Here is an 18,110-nt window from a genome sequence, read left to right as displayed (position 1 = left end):
GAAATGTTGACTTTATTCTCAGAATTCTAAGAACAAAATAACTATTCTGAGTCAAGATTCTCGGGGGAAATGGCTTTTTAAATTTACTTTTAGACCAACGTCAGGATTAAGAGGGGAAACGTGTGAATTCTGACATTAAAGTCAGGAATCTGGATGGGAATTCTGAGATTAAAGTCAAGGGAGGAAAAAAGTGGTTACAATTCTCAGGTTAAAGTGGACATTCTTGGAAAAAGGGGATTTCTGAGATTTCTCTGTATTTTTTTATATATATGGTTAAATGCAAACCATAGAACAACAAAAACACAGTCATTAAATTACAAAAAAACCCAAAACATACATTGTGAGTTTCATTTGAAAATATAGATAAATTAAGGTACATACACCAATAGTTTGGCAGTTTTATTATTTTAATAAATAATGCACTTTTCAAATGAAACAATGTTGCTAAATTATATCTTATGAGTATAGTAATTTCCTGGAATTAATTAATAAATTAATAATATATGAGTTTTAGCTATGACTTTTTTTCTTTTCATTGCTATGGTTTATTACCTCATTCACAAGCTGTGCAAGTTACCTGCTCTTATCTTGGAGGCGGCGGGCGGGCGGAAGTGATGTCACTTCCGGTATTTGTCTGTCATGTGTTAGCATGTTTCTGTAGCTGTTTTCTCATTAAATAATGGAAATAGAAGAATTTAGGTGTGTTGAATGTAACGAAAAAGCCACAGAACTTCACCGGGATTACAGTAACGGGATTCTGAAGATTACAATCTGTGTAAGTTTTGTGTTTTTATCGGTTTGTGTGAAGTTATCTGTCTGAATGACCATCCTCAAAATGTAAACAAACCGGATGTTTACTTCCTCTCGCCTCTTATTTGCAGCTGCATTCACGTTTCTCTGTTAGTTTCTACTGGTTTTATCTGGTATTTTATAGGTGCAGCTGCAGTTCTGTCAGGAAAGTGTGATAATGCTGTGTCTCTGCAGGATTCGTGCCACAAACCGGTGGACAAATACATCGAGTATGATCCGGTCATCATCCTCATCGATGCTCTGCTGTGCAAGACTCAGGCTTTCAGACACATCCTGTTCAACACCAAGCTCAATGTGAGATCAACGTCCTGCTCAACACTGAATTTAATGTCAGATTAACACCCTGACTGTGCGATTCATATCTTGTGAGATCAACATCCTGTTCAACACTAAATTTAATGTAAGATTAGCATCTTGACTGAGGGATTAACATCCGGTGAGATCAACATCCTGTTCAACGTCAAACTCGATAAGTAACACATGAGGTCCACTCAAGTTCCACATGAGCAGGTGAAACATTTTTAGTGAGAAAGGAGAGAAGAGAAGCTCAGCGGACCTGGCCTACAGCAGCGTCACTGAGAAAACAGTCCAGGGAGGCCTGAGGCAGCCCTAACTGTAAGCTGTAGTAACTATAAAGGTCTTAAAGCAGAGACTGTGTCAGCCTCCCTAACAGACGAGGAGCTGGTTCCACATGAAAGCTCTGCCTCCTGTTCTACGTTCAGAGAACCCAGGAGCCTCCAGCAGACCAGCACTCTCAGAGCGAAGTGTTCTCCCGGGGCAGTATGGGACTGACAGTGCTTGTGTGTGTGTGTGTGTGTCAGATCCACTGGAAGCTGTGTGTGTTCTGCCTGCTGTGTGAAGCCTACCTGCGGTGGTCTCGGCTGCACGGCTCGGAGCAGAGCAGCGACCCGGCGGACTTCATCCGCTACACCAAGGAGTGGGAGTTCTACGGCATGTTCGGGACGGCGGCGCTCGGTGAGGCTCAGCTCCGTACCGGGCCCCGGTCTGACCTCTGACCCCTGACCCCCCTGCCGTGTGCGCCTGTCCCTCAGAGCTGGCGGCGTTCTGCGGCGGCGTGCTGTGCTTCCTGTGGGCGGCGCTGTGCGGCCTGCGGCGGCGCTCCGTGAGGCTCCGCCCACTCCTGCGAGCCCTGCTGCTCTCCTGCTACGGCAAAGTCCTGCTGATCCCGGCCGTCATCTGGGAGCACGACTACTCCCCCATCTGCATCGCTCTCATCGAGGTCTTCGTGCTCACGTCCAACTCCCAGGCCATCAGAGGTCAGAGGGTGTGTGTGTGTGTGTGTGTGTGTGTGTGTGTGTGTGTGTGTGTGTGTGTGTGTGTCTGTGTGTGTGTGTGGAGCAGTTGACGTGTTCCTGCAGTGGCTGGAATGTGGTTGCTCGGGGTGTGACGAGACACTCAGAGACGAGACGAGATTTTCACTTTACTTTTGAGAAAACTGAAAAGGGAAAATATATCTGCGTTTTGAAAAGTTTTATAATTTGCATTCATGCATGAACTTTTTTCCACAAATAAAGTCAAATAATTCTTTTTGTTACTGTGCAAACAATCCAAATCCTGAACTGCCCTGTCAGTCCTCAGTCCATCATGCTGGTGTTAGCTGCAGTGTTCAGTATTATTTTCTTTCATATTGACTGTGTCTTGCTTGTCACTCGGTTGGCATTCATTATGTCCTCTGGGATCCAAAATGCTGCCACAAACAGTTTATCAGCGGCGGATCCGTCTTCAATGCTGATGCAGTAAAGCCTCTACATGAGGGGTCTCCCTAAAATCCAAGCGGTAGTGTCCCCTGGAGACAGGTGTCTCTTTATAGGGACAGGCTATGAGGACTGAATGGACGACATATTTAAAACAACAGAGTTTCAGCTCATTGCTGAAAACGGATGGTCGAGCATGAAACAAGCTGCTCAGTAGTTACAGGAAGAGCTTGATTGCTGTAATAACTAGTGAAGACTCTTCTATGGATTCTTGAGAAGGCTGGGAATAATTCTGGACATGACACCCTTTGTTCAAAGGTGAATAAAAGCATAGAAATTGTTTTTTCCACAACGATGCTTCTTGTACATCCTCATATTAACTTTTGGAAGAAATCTGTCTCATTTCTGTTACCAAAAAAAAAAAACCGTTCTGGTTGAATAAAAGTAGCTTTGAGCCTAAATGTTCCCGGAATATGAATCGTTTGCGGCCTGCATCCACTAGTCTGGATAGAAGCCCATTGAGACTTCTTGCAGGGGGCGTCGGTTACTCCTTTGACTGACAGCGCACTTCAGCCAATCAGCACTTCAAAACAAATACGTCATCAAAATGCGTTAGCTCCTCTAAGGGTTAGCATTAGCTCATTAGCTCTAGCATCCTTACACGTAAAGACACGAAAACATCTTTTCCTGTTAGAAACTCATCAGGCGCAGACTCTTGTTCTTGCTTGATTGTTGTAATGCTTGGCACTTTGACTTTACTTATTGCAGCTTTCAGACGATGGTTCAAGTTAAAATCCGTCATCTCTGCTATGCGCAGCGATAGCGTCACTTGCGGTTTAGCCACCGGAATTCGCCAAAAAAATTTGAAAACAAAAAGCAGCAACGCTGATCGGCTCAGTCGTTTCACGACCGAGTGAAAACTCCGACCCAGACTGAGCTCATCTCCAAAATCCAAATGTGGATGAGGAGTGGGCGGGGCTGGTTAACGAGGCTATGCATCCACAGGAAATCATGAAAATGACTCAAGCTGATGTAGTTCACATGCCAGGCCTTTAGATGGCGCTGTAACTCTGCCATACAAATACACCAAAATGGAGAAGAAGACACGGAGCACAGAGCTCCACGCTCCACTAAACAAACCCAACAGAAAAAGCTGTCGCCTTTGTAAACCCAGTAACATCGGGAGCTTCTGCAGGACTTAAAAAAACTCTACTTTGATTCTATTTTGCCCGTTTTCCTGTCCGCTCAGACTGGAATTGTCTCTTTAAAGTGTGTCCATGAGACAGCTTTTCACTTAAATGTGAAATATCACCACTATTTATTGTCCTCACCCATACCTGTTGCTGATTACAGTGATCCTGAGGTGGTTGTAATGTTGTGGCTGATTGTTCTGAGGTGGTTGTAATGTTGTGGCTGATTGCAGTGACTCTGAACAGCAGCAGACGCCTGTCCCTGTCCGCCGTCTGTCTCGGCCTGCTGTCGGAGACGTGCGTCGCTCGGCTCTGCCGGACGTTTTCCTGGAGTTTCCTCGACGCGGCGACGGCGTCGGACTGAAGCTACAGTCGGACTCGGTCAGCTGGTACAACCGGCGCCGATCAGAACACCGGCGCCGAACCGTTACACTCCTGAACTGACTCTGATTTGAAATGTAAATTATTCTGTTGAGATCTGTGATCCGTTTTGTTCTGTTTTAATAAAACACAACCGTGGAACCAAAGCTGATTGTTGCTGTTTGTACTTCAGATTGACATTTTTATGGATTACATGTTTTTTTATTTTCATTTTCTTCCATCTTTTTCAAATTTTAAAATTTAAACTTAATTACGAGCGATGCCAGTCTGTTTGGATTCATTGGGAAACGCCATTGGGAGATAAAGAAAGTCTGAATTTCTGAACTCTGGATTAGAAAAAGTTTAGCTAAATATTGTGTCAAACACGATTTTTTAGATTGTTAGCAGTTGTGATAATTTACTAAAATCTCTTCAATTCTTAATTAAAACTACTTAACTAGTCTAAAAACAGAAAAAAGCACAATTTATGAAAAAAAGTTTGTGAAATATCTGATAGTGTTTAGCCTGACTTTACCGTGAATTGAAACTCAATGTTTATATTTTAAAAATGTAATAATTGAAGATTTAGATTTTTTTTTTTCATGATGAGCTGAGTAGAACGGTAGCTCCAGAAAAGTGATCAATTGAGTGAATTTGCTTTTATTTTGTAGATTAACTTTATGGCAAACATTTTTATAAACTGATATTTAGCTGATGCGTTGCTCTGCAGCTCCTACTAGTGGCCAGAGGGAGAATGACCTATTAAATATTTATTTCACTGGTGAAAAAATGTGTTTTCATAGCTTTTAAAAATCCTGTGTTGTCATTTTAATCACAACATGATACTGAAAAATGTATTTTCATAAAAAAAGTTCTAATGTCTGTAAATTTAATATCCTGTAACTGGTGGGATTCTGCCTCTGGGCTGAGCTTCAGGCGTTTTCCAGACTGAAATGAACGTTTCCAGGTTGAAGCGGAGCGTCTTGTTCTGACGCGCCTGCTGTCTGAGGACTCGGCGCTCCGCAGTGGAATGTGGACCAGTGTCCTCGCCCAGGGCGGAGCTGAGAGGAGCACGGTCTGAACCCAGGAAGACGCTCAGGCTCCATGGGAGCTGGGGAAACGCAACTTTCCTGAAATGCTGCAGCTGCTCATGGGCTCCATGGCAGAGAGAGAGAGAGAGAGAGAGAGTGGATTCCCAATGAACAGCGTCTTTTCTGCTCTGCTCAGGAAAAACACTTAAAACTCCAATTTTCTCTAAGCTCTAAACTGAGGCTGTTATAGGATCATTTTTAAATTGCTATTAATCACATCATTTCCATAGTTAACCGTGATTAATAGTGCTTTCAATTGCTTGTTTAAAGTTGTGTGTTTTTGCGTTTGAAGGCAGTTTTCAGCCCAAAGTGTGAAGCTTTCTATAGTCCAAACATCCAGTTGAATTTAAAGTCATTGTTGAGGTTTCAGCCTGGCGGCTTCCTGCAGCCACTGGCTTCACACCACAGCGTCTCCATCGGGAATCGAACTCGGAGAAAGAATTTCCTTTTTAATTTTGTTGGATTTTCTTACAAAATAAAGTGTCATGTAGACCAAATGAATATGCATACACTCACCGGCCACTTTAGCTTCAGTCAAGTTACTGTTACTGATGGCGTCTTTCAAAATAAAAGCCCAGCAAAACAGCACACCTTGGCAAAATTAAAACTCTCTGTTGCCATAAACTGATTCTATATCAGACTGATGGTAGGCTTTTTTCAAGATGACCCAAGTTGGATGTGACATTTCAAAATAAGACTCCTTTGAAATGGAAGATCTGTGCTTTAAAAGGCCTTCTTACATTTGAAAAATATGAATTTTTTTTTCTAGTTTCTGTCTTCCAATGATTTCATTTTTTTGTTTTAGACAGAAAACCACCCCCCCACACACACACTTCTGACCCTGACAAGGAAAAATGTGTCAAATTAAAATTCAAATCTTAGAATGAAAATCAAATAACCACTCTGCTTTTTGTTTTAAAATTTTTTCTGAACAGAAAACATCCAATGAAAAAACAATCGAAAGGTTAGCGGTTCAAAGCCCTTCACCCTGCTGTCCTGTAGGAAACACGACTCCGAGCCTGACATGTAAGCAATCACTTTATTAAATCCATATCAGAGTAATAATGAGAGCAGAAGAAAACAGTAGTCTGGTCGTTGGTGGAGGAATGACGGATTTCCACTGACCCACAACAGGAACTGAACGTCAAGCACAAACCCGTGGAAACCACTCTTTTCATTAGATTAATACGCTGTAAACATTAGCTGGTATTTTTCATACTTTTAAGGCTTTTTTTGTTTGTTTTTTTAGATGTTTTTCTTGGTTACGCTGAAGATTATTCCCGTAGGTTCTGGAAGTTCACACCATCGACTGCGAACACAGATTTCGTGGCGACTGAACGAACAAAATCATTCGCACTGGTTTTGTAGTCGTATCAACTTCGTGTCTTTGAGGCTGCTGCAGGTTCTCCTTTGACAGTAACAGTCGTTTAACTTGTGGGAGATCCTGTGGTTGCATTGCATTCTGGGATATTTACAACAGATTTTGTCCATGTTCAAAGCTTACAGGTCACGAGAGACCTGCACCAAAACACTGAAAACGTTACAATCCGTTACGGTGGCGCTGCCGTATTTACATGTTTTCTGCTACTTCTTCAAACCATGACAACAGAAGGGGAACATTGTGGGGGGCGGCGGGATAAGGAGCCAAAAGCACAAAAACACTCGCGTTTACCCTGAGACGGTAACACCACGTTACAACCATCCAATAAAAAAAGAAAACAGAAGTCACTGTAGTTGTGGCAAAGCAGTCAGAGAACCGGTGTGGTGCAAACAGTATGGTCGGAACGGTTTGGGTAGAACAGTTTGGGAGGAAAGGTTTGGGTGGAACGACTTGGGTGGAACGGTATGGGTAGAACGGTTTGGGTAGAACGGTTTGGGTAGAACGGTTTGGGTAGAACGGTTTGGGTAGAACGGTTTGGGGGGAAAAGTTTGGTTGGAAAAGTTTGGGTGGAATGGTGAGGAAGGAACAGTCTCGTTGAGAAAATTTTAGGCAGAACAGTTTAGGAGGAACGGTTCTGGAGTAACAGTTTGAATAGAAGGGTTTGGGTAGAACAGCTTGGGAGGAAAGGTTTGGGTGGAACGGTATGGGTAGAACGGTTCGGGGGTAACAGTTTGGGGGGAAAGGTTTGGGGGGAACAATTTGGTTGGAAAAGTTTGGGTGGAATGGTGAGGAAGGAACAGTCTCGTTGAGAAAATTTTTGGCAGAACAGTTTAGGAGGAACGGTTCTGGAGTAACAGTTTGAATAGAAGGGTTTGGGTAGAACAGCTTGGGTGGCATGTTGTGGGAGGAACGTGCGAGTGGAATGATATGGGTAAACAGTTTGGGTGGAACGTTTGCTGGTGTGCAGTCTGCAGCTCCTCTAAGGTCTTTCTGTTTTGTGCTGGGTTTCGTTGCGAGGAGCGCCGTGCGCCTGCGACTCTACCATGATCAGGTAGTCCTTTGATTTGTTTTTAGGGGGCGGGGCTTAACGCGGAACAACCACAAACGAGTGCAAAATGCCCGGTGCGGCGTGCAGGGCGTGGCCGGAGCGGGTCTTAAGGCTGTGGCGGGCGGTGGAGCGGTGGAGCAGTGGAAAGCACCCCCGTCCGTCTGGAGGAGCCTGATCCTAATCGGCTCTCTGGGATTTACTGGATTTGATCACAACGGCGCCGGTTGGGTAAGACGTTCTCAGCGGGTCGGGGGTGACGTAACACGCCTCCAGCGGGGGATTCGGCCTTTCGCTCGCTAACTCCCACACGTAGCAGCGTCGAACGCGTCGAGTGATCGGACAGTTTATGGTTTGTTCTCCGACAGCAAGCCGCAGGTCGCCGACCTTCGGCTTTACAAGGCACTGACTGAGCAGACATCCAATACAAGCATTAATATCCGTCACGATGATTGAACGCCGGGGTTAGAAAAGCGTAATCTGAACGTTAGCGGCATTCAGATTAAGCTTCATTAAATCTGGGACCAGAACAGCAAAATAAAACATTCAATCTGCTTCATTGAGATGATAAAACCAGCGACAATGTGAGGCCACTTGTTTCCTTTAGGGTTACAGACTCCATGTGGGAAACTTCCAGAATAAAAGCATGAAAGTACATGTTAAAGATTAAGCAACCGTTACTGACATGCAGCAAAAAACAGTTTCACATTTTGGGAATTTGCTTTCTTGTGTCTCATCTGAAGTTTATAAAGTTCAGTTTACACAACATTTCAAGTGAAAATGCATCGATTTAAGGTTTTTGTTTTAGAATAGTTTGACGTTTAAGCTGCAGCGTCTGGAAATCAGTGTTTCATTCTGGGCTACCAGGTGGTTCTGTGGTTTCTTTTTTTTCCTAAACATTCACAATGGGAGACCATGACATTCATATAGACAGACCAACAGGTTGGACTGTTGCTGCGGTGACCGTCAACCGTAAAACTACCAAGAGTGTCAGAAAAATTCCTCAATTTCCACAGAGTGTTTTCAAAATTTACCTCTTGCCCTTTTTCCATGGAGACAGTTGGGGCGCTGTCAAAAAGTTGCATTTACAGTAGCTCCGATCACCGTTGTCGTGGAAACAAGCACCCAAAACAGTATGAAAGTTCAACAATTTCACTTATAAACATTGTACAAAAGTGGCGTTTGAGGGGGGACTGGTTGTGCGACAGACTTTGAATCATTTTCTCTGCATTTTCCCCAAAATGTCAAACTGTTTCTTTAACATCCGGTGAAATTATTTAAAGTACAAAACATGGAAATTGGAATAGTAGGCAAGCTGCAGTTCTTTAAAAGACCCACCAATTTAAAAAACAATCACACTTTCTGTAGCGTCTTTGGACTTTATATCCATCTGTTTGTTTTTTTCGGCTGGATCTCATTGACCTTCACCACCACTGGCGACAGAAGATGTCAATCACGCCCTGAACACGCCCCCATTACGGGAGTATATGATTAGTGTGTGTTAAATACCACATGGGCTGCGTTCGGCGGGGTCTTTAAAGACAGAACTTCACATTTGACTTGCAGCTTGCTTCGGACAATGTTTGACGTTTGAATCTTTTCGGGAACTCACAATCTTTGAGTGGACAGCAGAAGGCGGGCATCCCTGCCTTCACAGGACGCTACCCTCCATTCATCAGCTGCAAGGTAAACTCGCAAAAAAAACAAAAAAAACAAACATTCTTCGAGACGTCAGACATCGTTTTAGAATGAAATACCATCCGTTTCTGGGTGTCAGCGTTGGGATTTGGTCCACCTCAGCACCATAAACCAAATACAGCATGTGTTGCTGTACTTGTCTTTGGGTTTAAATAGTGGACCAACATCGTCTGGTCTGTACAGACCGGTCTGTGAGGGGTGGAGGGGGTGGAGAACTGCACAGAGTCAAGTAATGGAGTCGTCTGAGTGACAGAGCAGCTGCTAGGTGCTGCGTGGTGGTGGTGGTGCGAGACGCTACAGGATCAACTACCGAGGAAGAACATCTGCACTTCCACAGGTCTTCACCGCAAAGAACTGGGTTCGGAAGTGTCTGTCGGTTCGATCACGTGTTTTCAATTACCAGCAATCCTCTGGAATCTGTTACAGTCCCGTTTAGTTCAGTTGACCCGGAGAGGAAACTCGGTATCTGCTACAGACTCAGGCTGAAACCGAGACCCCGGAAAGGAATGCACAGGTGTAGGAGCGCTCAGATTTGGTACGTGCCTCGGGCTTGTTTAGCTCGGTGCTAACCGGTGTTAGCTCATTCAACGGAAAACACAAAGTTCTCTGGCTACAGAGTTTAGAGCTACGGCTGGTGAGAATTCAAAGAATGTTGCTAGTTAAGACACTGATTATTGCCATTCAGGGTGCTTCATCACCAGGCTGAGCTTTATAGCAAAGTCTCCCTGAAGCTAGCTAGCACTCGGGTATACATGCGGTGCTCACTTCCTGAAGCTAGCTAGCAACTCGGGTATACAGGTGGCGCCAACTTCCTCCAAAATTCACAATTTTTGGGCGCAAAGGCTCCTGAAGTTTGACAAGTTATCCCTTGCGAGTTGCATCAAGTACAAACACGGTGAAGGAAAATACCAACAACCACAACCTGATTAATGGCGTTTTGTCTGATCACGTCAAAAACGACACAACTATCCAACAGACGTGTTGTTTAGCCTAAAAAATATATATTATCAAAGCCTTGCAGTGTCGCACATGTAAATTTTGCTCCTGATAGTCGTAAAAGCACCGTTTGATAAAACCAGAAAACAATTCATTCACTTGATTCTCCCCGACAGCGTGAATTTGATAAAACATTCCAAATTGGCGAGTGAAATCTATAAGACAATCACGGCGAATAGGGAAACTCCTGGTTATCCAACTAACAGCCATTTTAAAAACTCATTCCTGTTTTGGATATTCTGTCTTCTCTTGAAACGTGAAGCTCAGAAATAACCCGGCTCTCGAACCCTGGGAACCGTGAGAGAATAGCGGCGTAAATCCGCCCAATGAAAGTCAAGGAGTTTGTCGTAACGCTGAGATCTGAACTCCTTATTGCTCGTAGCTTTAGCATTGCAGCCGCAAACCTGCGAAGAGCCTCGACGTTCCACCAGACTCCTCTGATAGAAAAACAGTCTAGTCATTAGTTTCTAGACGAGACGACACCTAAAGCGCTCGCAAACCTTCAAACTGAGGAAGCTGCTGCGACGCAACACTTTTAGTAAAAGATCAATAGTTAAGAAGACTCAACGCAACAGACAGACGTTCCTGCTAGCTAACTGGACAGGATAATGCCAATACTCGATTAGTACGATCAGGTGTTTCTGAAATGCCTTTTAGAAAGGTACGCAGTACGGATGTCCCGATCGGAGCGGATAATAGTCATCTTTGATCGATCTGGAAATCCAACCGATCACCTCGCCGATCTTTTTGACGTCAGCGGTTACAACGGGACGAGTAGTGCCACAACGTAAGCAGCATTAGCGATCCAGCGGCTAGCATGTCTGGAAGGACAGTCCCACCTCGGTCGTCCAGATCTGCACCGAGCGGCACCCGAGAACCGTTTCAAGCTAGTTTCATTCAATGCAGATTACTGCAAATTTAGATTTCCGAAATAAAACGTTTTACTTATTTTCTTTAACTCTTTCCACAGTATAGCGATAGCAATGTAAGTGTTCGTTCGGGATTGGCCGATACTCCGTACGGTGTGATCGGGACATCCCCGCTACTCGGTGTTTCTGATTTGTCGTTTTGATCAATGAAACGTCTTTTCAGATGGAGAACTTGAACGTAGGGCATGGCTCTTTGAATGTTTTTCTATTTCACGCTGGGGTTCATTGCCGTGATTGATAGTTGACGCCACCGTCCCGATACTCGAGGTCAAACTGGGCGTGGCCGCTTCCTTTAGTGTCTTTGCTAACACCTCATCGGGAACCAGACGAAACCAAAATCCAGGAACTCCAAAGTCAACGCCGCTTCCAGCATTTGTAACGTTTCACATTTCGATTCTTGATTCCCCCCATATATAAGTAACACACACATACATACACACACACACGCACTCACACACACACACTCGGTCTGCGAAAAGTCCACCGACTCTTCAGAAATGTCTTCAAGTCCCAATTCAAGGGATTTCCAGTCTGTATACGAAGCGCCGTCGTATCCGGGCAGCGGCGTCTTACAAAAACATCCACAGAGCGAAAAAGAAGCAACTATTTAGTCGTTTTTGTTTTGTTTTGTTTTTTTATATTATATAATAAATAATAAAACTTTGTTCATATATTTTTGTAAATGTAGTAAAAAAAAAAAAAAAAAAAAGAGTAGTGACTTGCTAGCTAAACCGCTAATACAGAAGCAGCAGGAGCGTCGTTTATAAAAAGCTGGAATATATTGCCTAATCCGGAGTAAATGGGAGTTGGTGAGTCGGTTTTATTGGAACTCCTGAGTGTTTCTGGGGGCTCACGCATCCAGACACTCGGCTCCAGCGGTTTGTTGCAGTTCCTGGTCGCGCTGCAGAAGAACAAAGAGAAGATAGAGAACTGCCGGGCAGCCGGAGCGGGTTCGGGTTCGGCCTGAAGAGGAAGGGTTCCGGACCGGAGGCCTCAGATGGTGACGTGGAACGAGTCCCAGCTGTCGTCCTTCCCGACGCCGACGCCCTTCTTGGGCGCCGCCCCGTCAACGTCGCCGCCGTCCGGCTGCTCGCCGGTGGGCGTGGCGCCGGGCTCGGGGTAGTACTCGTCGTCCTCGTCGAAGTAGCCGTTCTCCATCAGGCTGGAGGCGGCGCTGCCTTTGTACTCCTGGATGGACTCGTGGAGCGACCACAGCTGGCACAGCAGCGACATGTCCTGCTGGCGCAACCCCACCTGCAGCAAGGCAGCAACACAACCACGGTCAAAACCCCGGCGGGAAATCTGGTGCTATGACCAGCGACACCTCAGTTACACTTAAAAATAAATAAATGAATAAATTATGGTAATGGTTTCTAATCAAATTCTGCTCGTCAAAAACATCCTGAACTGTTGCCCTTGTAATTTGACATCAGCCTCAATGTCAATGATCATACATGGAATTCTATTTTCAGTTCAGTTCAGCTTTATTTATATAGTGCCAGGTACAACAACGTCGTCTCAAGACGCTTCTACTGAGAAGAACTCAACTCAACGGTTTCCCATGAGCAACCTGTGGAAAGGAAACGACCATTTATGGTCATGAGTTTAAGCCGCAGGCTGAGGGTCAAACCCGGTCAATCAAAATCAATCAGTCATTCCTCTCTAATGTAACAAAGACCAGCGTGGCGACTTGTAATTTGACATCAGCCTCAACGACCAATGACCATACATGGAAATAAGTTTCCAATGCAATTCAGCTTTATTTATTAGGCACCATGTAAAACACGAATCTAATGGAACAAAAATATGCACAACCACTGGTAATTTGACACCGGACTCACTGTTGTGCAATCATGTCAGGAAATCTCTGACAATCGGCGGCCATTGTTATTCAGAGTTTTTGCGCCTGCGGGGGTTTTTACCGCCCGACTTGGGTGTCTGGCTGGGCGTTGGTGCAGCGGTGTGTGTGTGTGTGTGTGTGTGTTACATAATGAAACGCAGTAGTGACAGTGCACTTTCCGGCGCCGCTGTATTTACGTCGTTACTTTGTAACTTTCAGGTGGGACGACTTCAAAAACACCGGATTTAATTCCAGTCAAGTCGCCGTCGGTAACTCGTTTTCTCTCCGACTGATGGTGGCGAAACTTTAACTGAAGCATGAGTGAAAACTACCGGTTTGCAAAGAGCACGATAACCCCAAAGTACAGCCACGGAGCAGGGGGGCGTGGCCTCGAGTCGTCACGTGGTGATCCAGGTGAAGACGGCTTCAGTGACTTCTAGTTTCAGACTGGACGATCAAATATTTGTTTTAATAGAAGTTTATTGAAAATCTTTACATGCTAGGAAGAGGAAATTTACAACAATAAATGTTGAAATTTCAAATATTTGGCACAAAGTATCTGAGTTTTTCTTTAACATCAGTACTTTCACTTGTAATTGATTAAAAAAAAAGGGGATTTAAATGTTGCGTATTATCTGACTGATGAAATCAGTGGAATGAGTGTTTTACTCTGATTAAATCTCGGGGATTAGATTACTGGAGAAGCAAACAACACCAGAGCTGAAATGATTTAAAATGAGCTCAGAAACCACAACGATCACTTTTTTTACTCGTACACACTGTTAAGGAATAAGTATTTAAACTGTCATTTGAAGGATTATTTTTTAGCATATCTTTAAAACTGATATTATTTTAACAATCTGCTATTATCCTCCTTATTCCCCCACATTTATCCAGTTTATTATTGTTAAGATCTACTGCTTTAACTTTTTTATTTAAAAGAATTAAATGAAAGTTTACATTTTTAGCATTTCTACAGAACTACTAAGTTTTATTAAATAATGTTATCATTTTCTGAATTTATGCAGTTTATTATTTATTTTCTAACTTAGAAATAATGCCAGTAATTTCTATTTGAATAACTCCACTTTTTGTATATTTTCCTGAACTTATCCAGGTTGTTGTTTAATGTAAAGAAACTCGCTGAAAGTCTATATTTTAAACACAAATCGTTTTTGTTTGAAACATATTTTAAGAATGTATTCATATTATGATGTATTCGTTATTTAAAAAATAATTATGTATTTAAATAAATACACTTAGATATGTTTGTCATTTTTAGAATGTATCCAGTTTATTATCATCATCATTAAGCTAAATAAATTCATTTTTTCTGTATTAAAATGTCTTGTTTTTGCAGATTTTTTTATTGATTATTATCAGTTTTAATATAGGAAATCTTTTATTATATTTCCCCACAATGAAAAGCTTACAAAGTTTAAAAAAAGTATGAAATTAACATTCATTTGTTATCTTGTACGTACTCTATTCAGAACTAGTGTAATAAATAAATAATTTGACTTTGTTATTCTGCTTTGTCTAAAAAACCCACATAAGAAGTTGTGCACTGTAAAATAAAATCTTTGCCGAATTGCCCGGGACACCGTAAAAAGCCTAAAAAGTCTCTTTCCGTGTGTCAAAATCCGCTTTAAACCGGGTGAAAGTCAGAAAGCGTTAAAGCGGGCTGTTTCCAGCCGGACTCTGGCCCGGCTGGGGGATTAAGCGTCTCGGCGGAGGGGGATAATGAAGAGGAGAAAACAGAAAACAGGGGGCACTCTGTGTGTTTCCTCCCCGGGCCGGAGGCGCCGTGCTCGGCCGGGACCTCACCATCTCCTTCCGCAGCAGGGCCAGCGCGGCGTCCAGGTTGGCCGGCTTGCTGGCCAGCAGGCTGTCGGCGTTGTTCCGGCCTCGGCTCAGGTCGTCCTGGATCATCGTCTTCTTCACGTACATCCGCTCCATGTCCCTCCACGAGCCGCCGCTGGAGTTGAGCAGCCCGCTCAGGCTCTTGGGCAGCGGCGGCAGCCCCTCGATGCAGGCCATCCCGCCCGGGGAGCCGCTCGACGACTTCCCGTTCATGTCCTCCGCTGGCGCCGCGCAGGGAGCGTCTTTATCCGGCCTGGGGGAGCGAGACGAGCCGCTGGGAGGAGGAGGAAGAGCGGGACGAGGCTCCGTGCGACGCCACACACACTGATACACTCGCTGACACACAAACAGTTTACTCTGAAAGGACACCGCCCACTTCCGCTGGCACCGCCACAATAAAAGCACGCTTCATATTTTCGATGGCTTATTGTAAAACGTTTAATGCTTTAAGACTTTACAGTTTTAAAACTATACATATTTTTCTATTCATTTAAGGCAAGACTTAAGGTGATATTTTGGAAAAAATAATAAATAATAAATAAAAATGATTCCCTCATAGTAATTACTAATATGATTTTATAAAGTATAGGTCATTACAATATGACTAACATTTTATAAACACTAATATAATATTTAGTTTAATCAGGTTGTTTAGTAATGATGAATATAGAATTTTATGTTGTTAACTTTAAAATATTTATACATATTAAGATAACACAATAATAATGTGATGTGATTATTTGAAAATATTAAGATATAAATTATTGATGACAACATATATTAAAAACGTGTGCGTGTGCGTGTGCGTGCGTGCGTGCGTGCGTGCGTGTGTGTGTGTGTGTGTGTGTGTGTGTGTGTGTGTGTGTGTGTGTGTGTGTGTGTGTGTGAACAATGTGGTTTGAAGGTTATTGTTGTGGTGGGCTAGCAGGTGGGGGGCTGGAGATATGGCCCACCATCTGTCTTTTGTATGCCATTGTCTCACACACACACACACACACACACACACACACACACACACACACACACACACACACACACACACACACACACACACACACACACACAATAGTGGACAAGACTCAAGATTTGTGTGACATGCACGCCAATCTGAAAATTTTATTTCCTGCTGACTTTTTCAATTTGTTGATTTGTGATTTAATGTCTACGGTCAAACATCTTTGAGAAGTTATAATTCTTAACCACCAGTTTTAACTCATTTATTACAATCTTCATTTTTTTAATACGCTACATTGAAACTATGGTAAACATTTAAAATCACTGATGTTTTTCTAACATGTTGTATATAGAATAATAGAAAACACTGTTTTTGAAACATGGTACACAGCTAACTTGCTAAAGTCTAAACATGTCCTATTTTAAATTTCAGCAACAAAATAAAAGCACCGCTGTGAAATGAGAAGCATTGAGCTTCTAGATGACACTGTACACTCTTGAAAAGCGTCCTGATCCCTCTAATCCTGCTGCAGGAACCATTAGCCCTCAGCTGACAGCCCACATCTGCACAACATGGAGAGACGAGTGAAGGACAATCTGTTTTGTCCAGAGGTTTTCCTCCACCGCCAGCATCACCAGAGCGTCCGCAGATCAAAGGATTAGCGACGTGGCGGCACCCCGGAGGGACACATGCTAGCATGGCGGGGTGGTGTTAATCTGCTCCGCCAAAAGCACAACCAGAGGATGTTACTGAATATAGTCTGGCTAATGATGCCGAAAAGACATCCGCTTAAACGCCCGATCTCCTCAGAGGTCAATTAATCCCGTGAAAATACGGGTTTAAGGCTTGACAGTAAGCAAGAGAACAAACGATAGCTCCAGTTGAAATGGGTTCATTGATCAAGTACTTCTCACAGTGACTTCCATTTATCCTAATCTGTTTAATTAGGCAATTTATTACATGGATGTAAACTGAATCAACCAACCAACTCACAGAAAATTCAACTAATTCACAAACAAGTCAGCAATCAGGCCATTAATCAACTGATCAACCAACCAACAAATCCAACCAAGCACACGAGCTAAGGAGCCAACCAATCAGCATGCACTAAAGCAAACAACTATCAAGCATCATCAAGAACCCAACGAGCAAATAACTACCAACTGATTGACCAACCAACCAATCAATAAAGCAACCAACTAACCATCAAAAAAGGAAGTCAACTTAAAAGCAATTGAGCTGGCAAGCGAGCAGGCAACCAACCAGAACACCAGACCATCAACCAAACAGCAGATCAAACAAGGAATCAGCTAATTAACCAAAGAAACAACAAACCTACCAATCAGTCAACCAACCAACCGACAGAGTATCAAGCATACAGTCAAGCAAGAAACATAACAGCAAAATAACCAACAAATCAATAAACCAACCAAGCAAACACATAGGCAACCACCCACCCAACCCACCAACCCACCCACCAACCAACCAACAACCAACCAACCAACCAACCAACCAACCAACCAACCACCCAACCACCCACCCAACCCACCAACCCACCCACCAACCAACCAACCAACCACCCAACCACTCACCCAACCGACCAACCAACCACTCACCCAACCACCCAACCACCTACCCAACCGACCGACCGACCGACCGACCAACCACCCAACCAACCAACCAACCAACAGGCAAATAACCAACCAATCAATAAACCAACCAAGAAAACACATATGCAACCACCCACTCACCCAACCAACCAGCCAACCACCCAACTAACCACCCAACCACTCAACCAACCAACCAACATGCAAATAACCAACATAGGCAACCACCCACTCACCCAACCAACCAACCAACCAACCACTAAAGAAATCACCCAACCATCCACCTAACTGACCAGTAAGCCAATCAACCACTGAACCAACATGCAAATAACCAACCAATCAATAAACCAACCAGCCATGCAAGAAAAATGTGACAAATGTGATTATTTGGTTTTAATTAACCCTCAAAATGTGGACTGTAGGATTTCCTCGTCATCACCTGACTTTTGTCTTTAGTCTCAGATTACTGAATCCTGAATGAAATAATCTGAGAGTGTCTCATTCGCCCCCCTCACTGGTAGCTGTTGTCCAAAGCGTGTCCGGCTCCCCCACAGGGGGACATGGTGGTGAACCGGCAGCAGCTGTGAGATTCATCACTGTCAGCACAAGACAATAGGTCTGAGAGGAAGG

The 18,110-nt window shown here is 43.7% G+C and overlaps 2 protein-coding genes across 2 annotated transcripts; one reads left to right on the top strand and one right to left on the bottom strand.

Annotated features, from left to right (window-relative positions):
* The first annotated feature begins 634 nt into the window (after nucleotides 1-634).
* Nucleotides 635-4,228, top strand: arv1 (ARV1 fatty acid homeostasis modulator). The gene is made up of 5 exons (XM_030110240.1): nucleotides 635-775; nucleotides 985-1,104; nucleotides 1,632-1,785; nucleotides 1,863-2,087; nucleotides 3,949-4,228. The coding sequence occupies exons 1-5, from the start codon at nucleotides 680-682 to the stop codon at nucleotides 4,077-4,079; spliced, it is 726 nt and encodes a 241-aa protein (XP_029966100.1). The 5' UTR covers nucleotides 635-679; the 3' UTR covers nucleotides 4,080-4,228.
* A 1,963-nt stretch (nucleotides 4,229-6,191) lies between these two features.
* Nucleotides 6,192-15,265, bottom strand: fam89a (family with sequence similarity 89 member A). Its single transcript, XM_030110616.1, has 2 exons — nucleotides 14,883-15,265; nucleotides 6,192-12,469 (listed from the first exon to the last, which is right to left on the bottom strand). Exons 1-2 carry the CDS (start codon nucleotides 15,129-15,131, stop codon nucleotides 12,209-12,211), a joined length of 510 nt encoding a protein of 169 aa, XP_029966476.1. The 5' UTR covers nucleotides 15,132-15,265; the 3' UTR covers nucleotides 6,192-12,208.
* Nucleotides 15,266-18,110: the final 2,845 nt, after the last annotated feature.

This window comes from Salarias fasciatus, chromosome 15 (genome assembly GCF_902148845.1).
Source record: "Salarias fasciatus chromosome 15, fSalaFa1.1, whole genome shotgun sequence".
NCBI classification, from domain to species: domain Eukaryota; kingdom Metazoa; phylum Chordata; class Actinopteri; order Blenniiformes; family Blenniidae; genus Salarias; species Salarias fasciatus.
The sequence above is the reverse complement of the archived record's forward strand: the minus strand, read 5'-3'. Positions and strand labels throughout refer to the sequence as shown.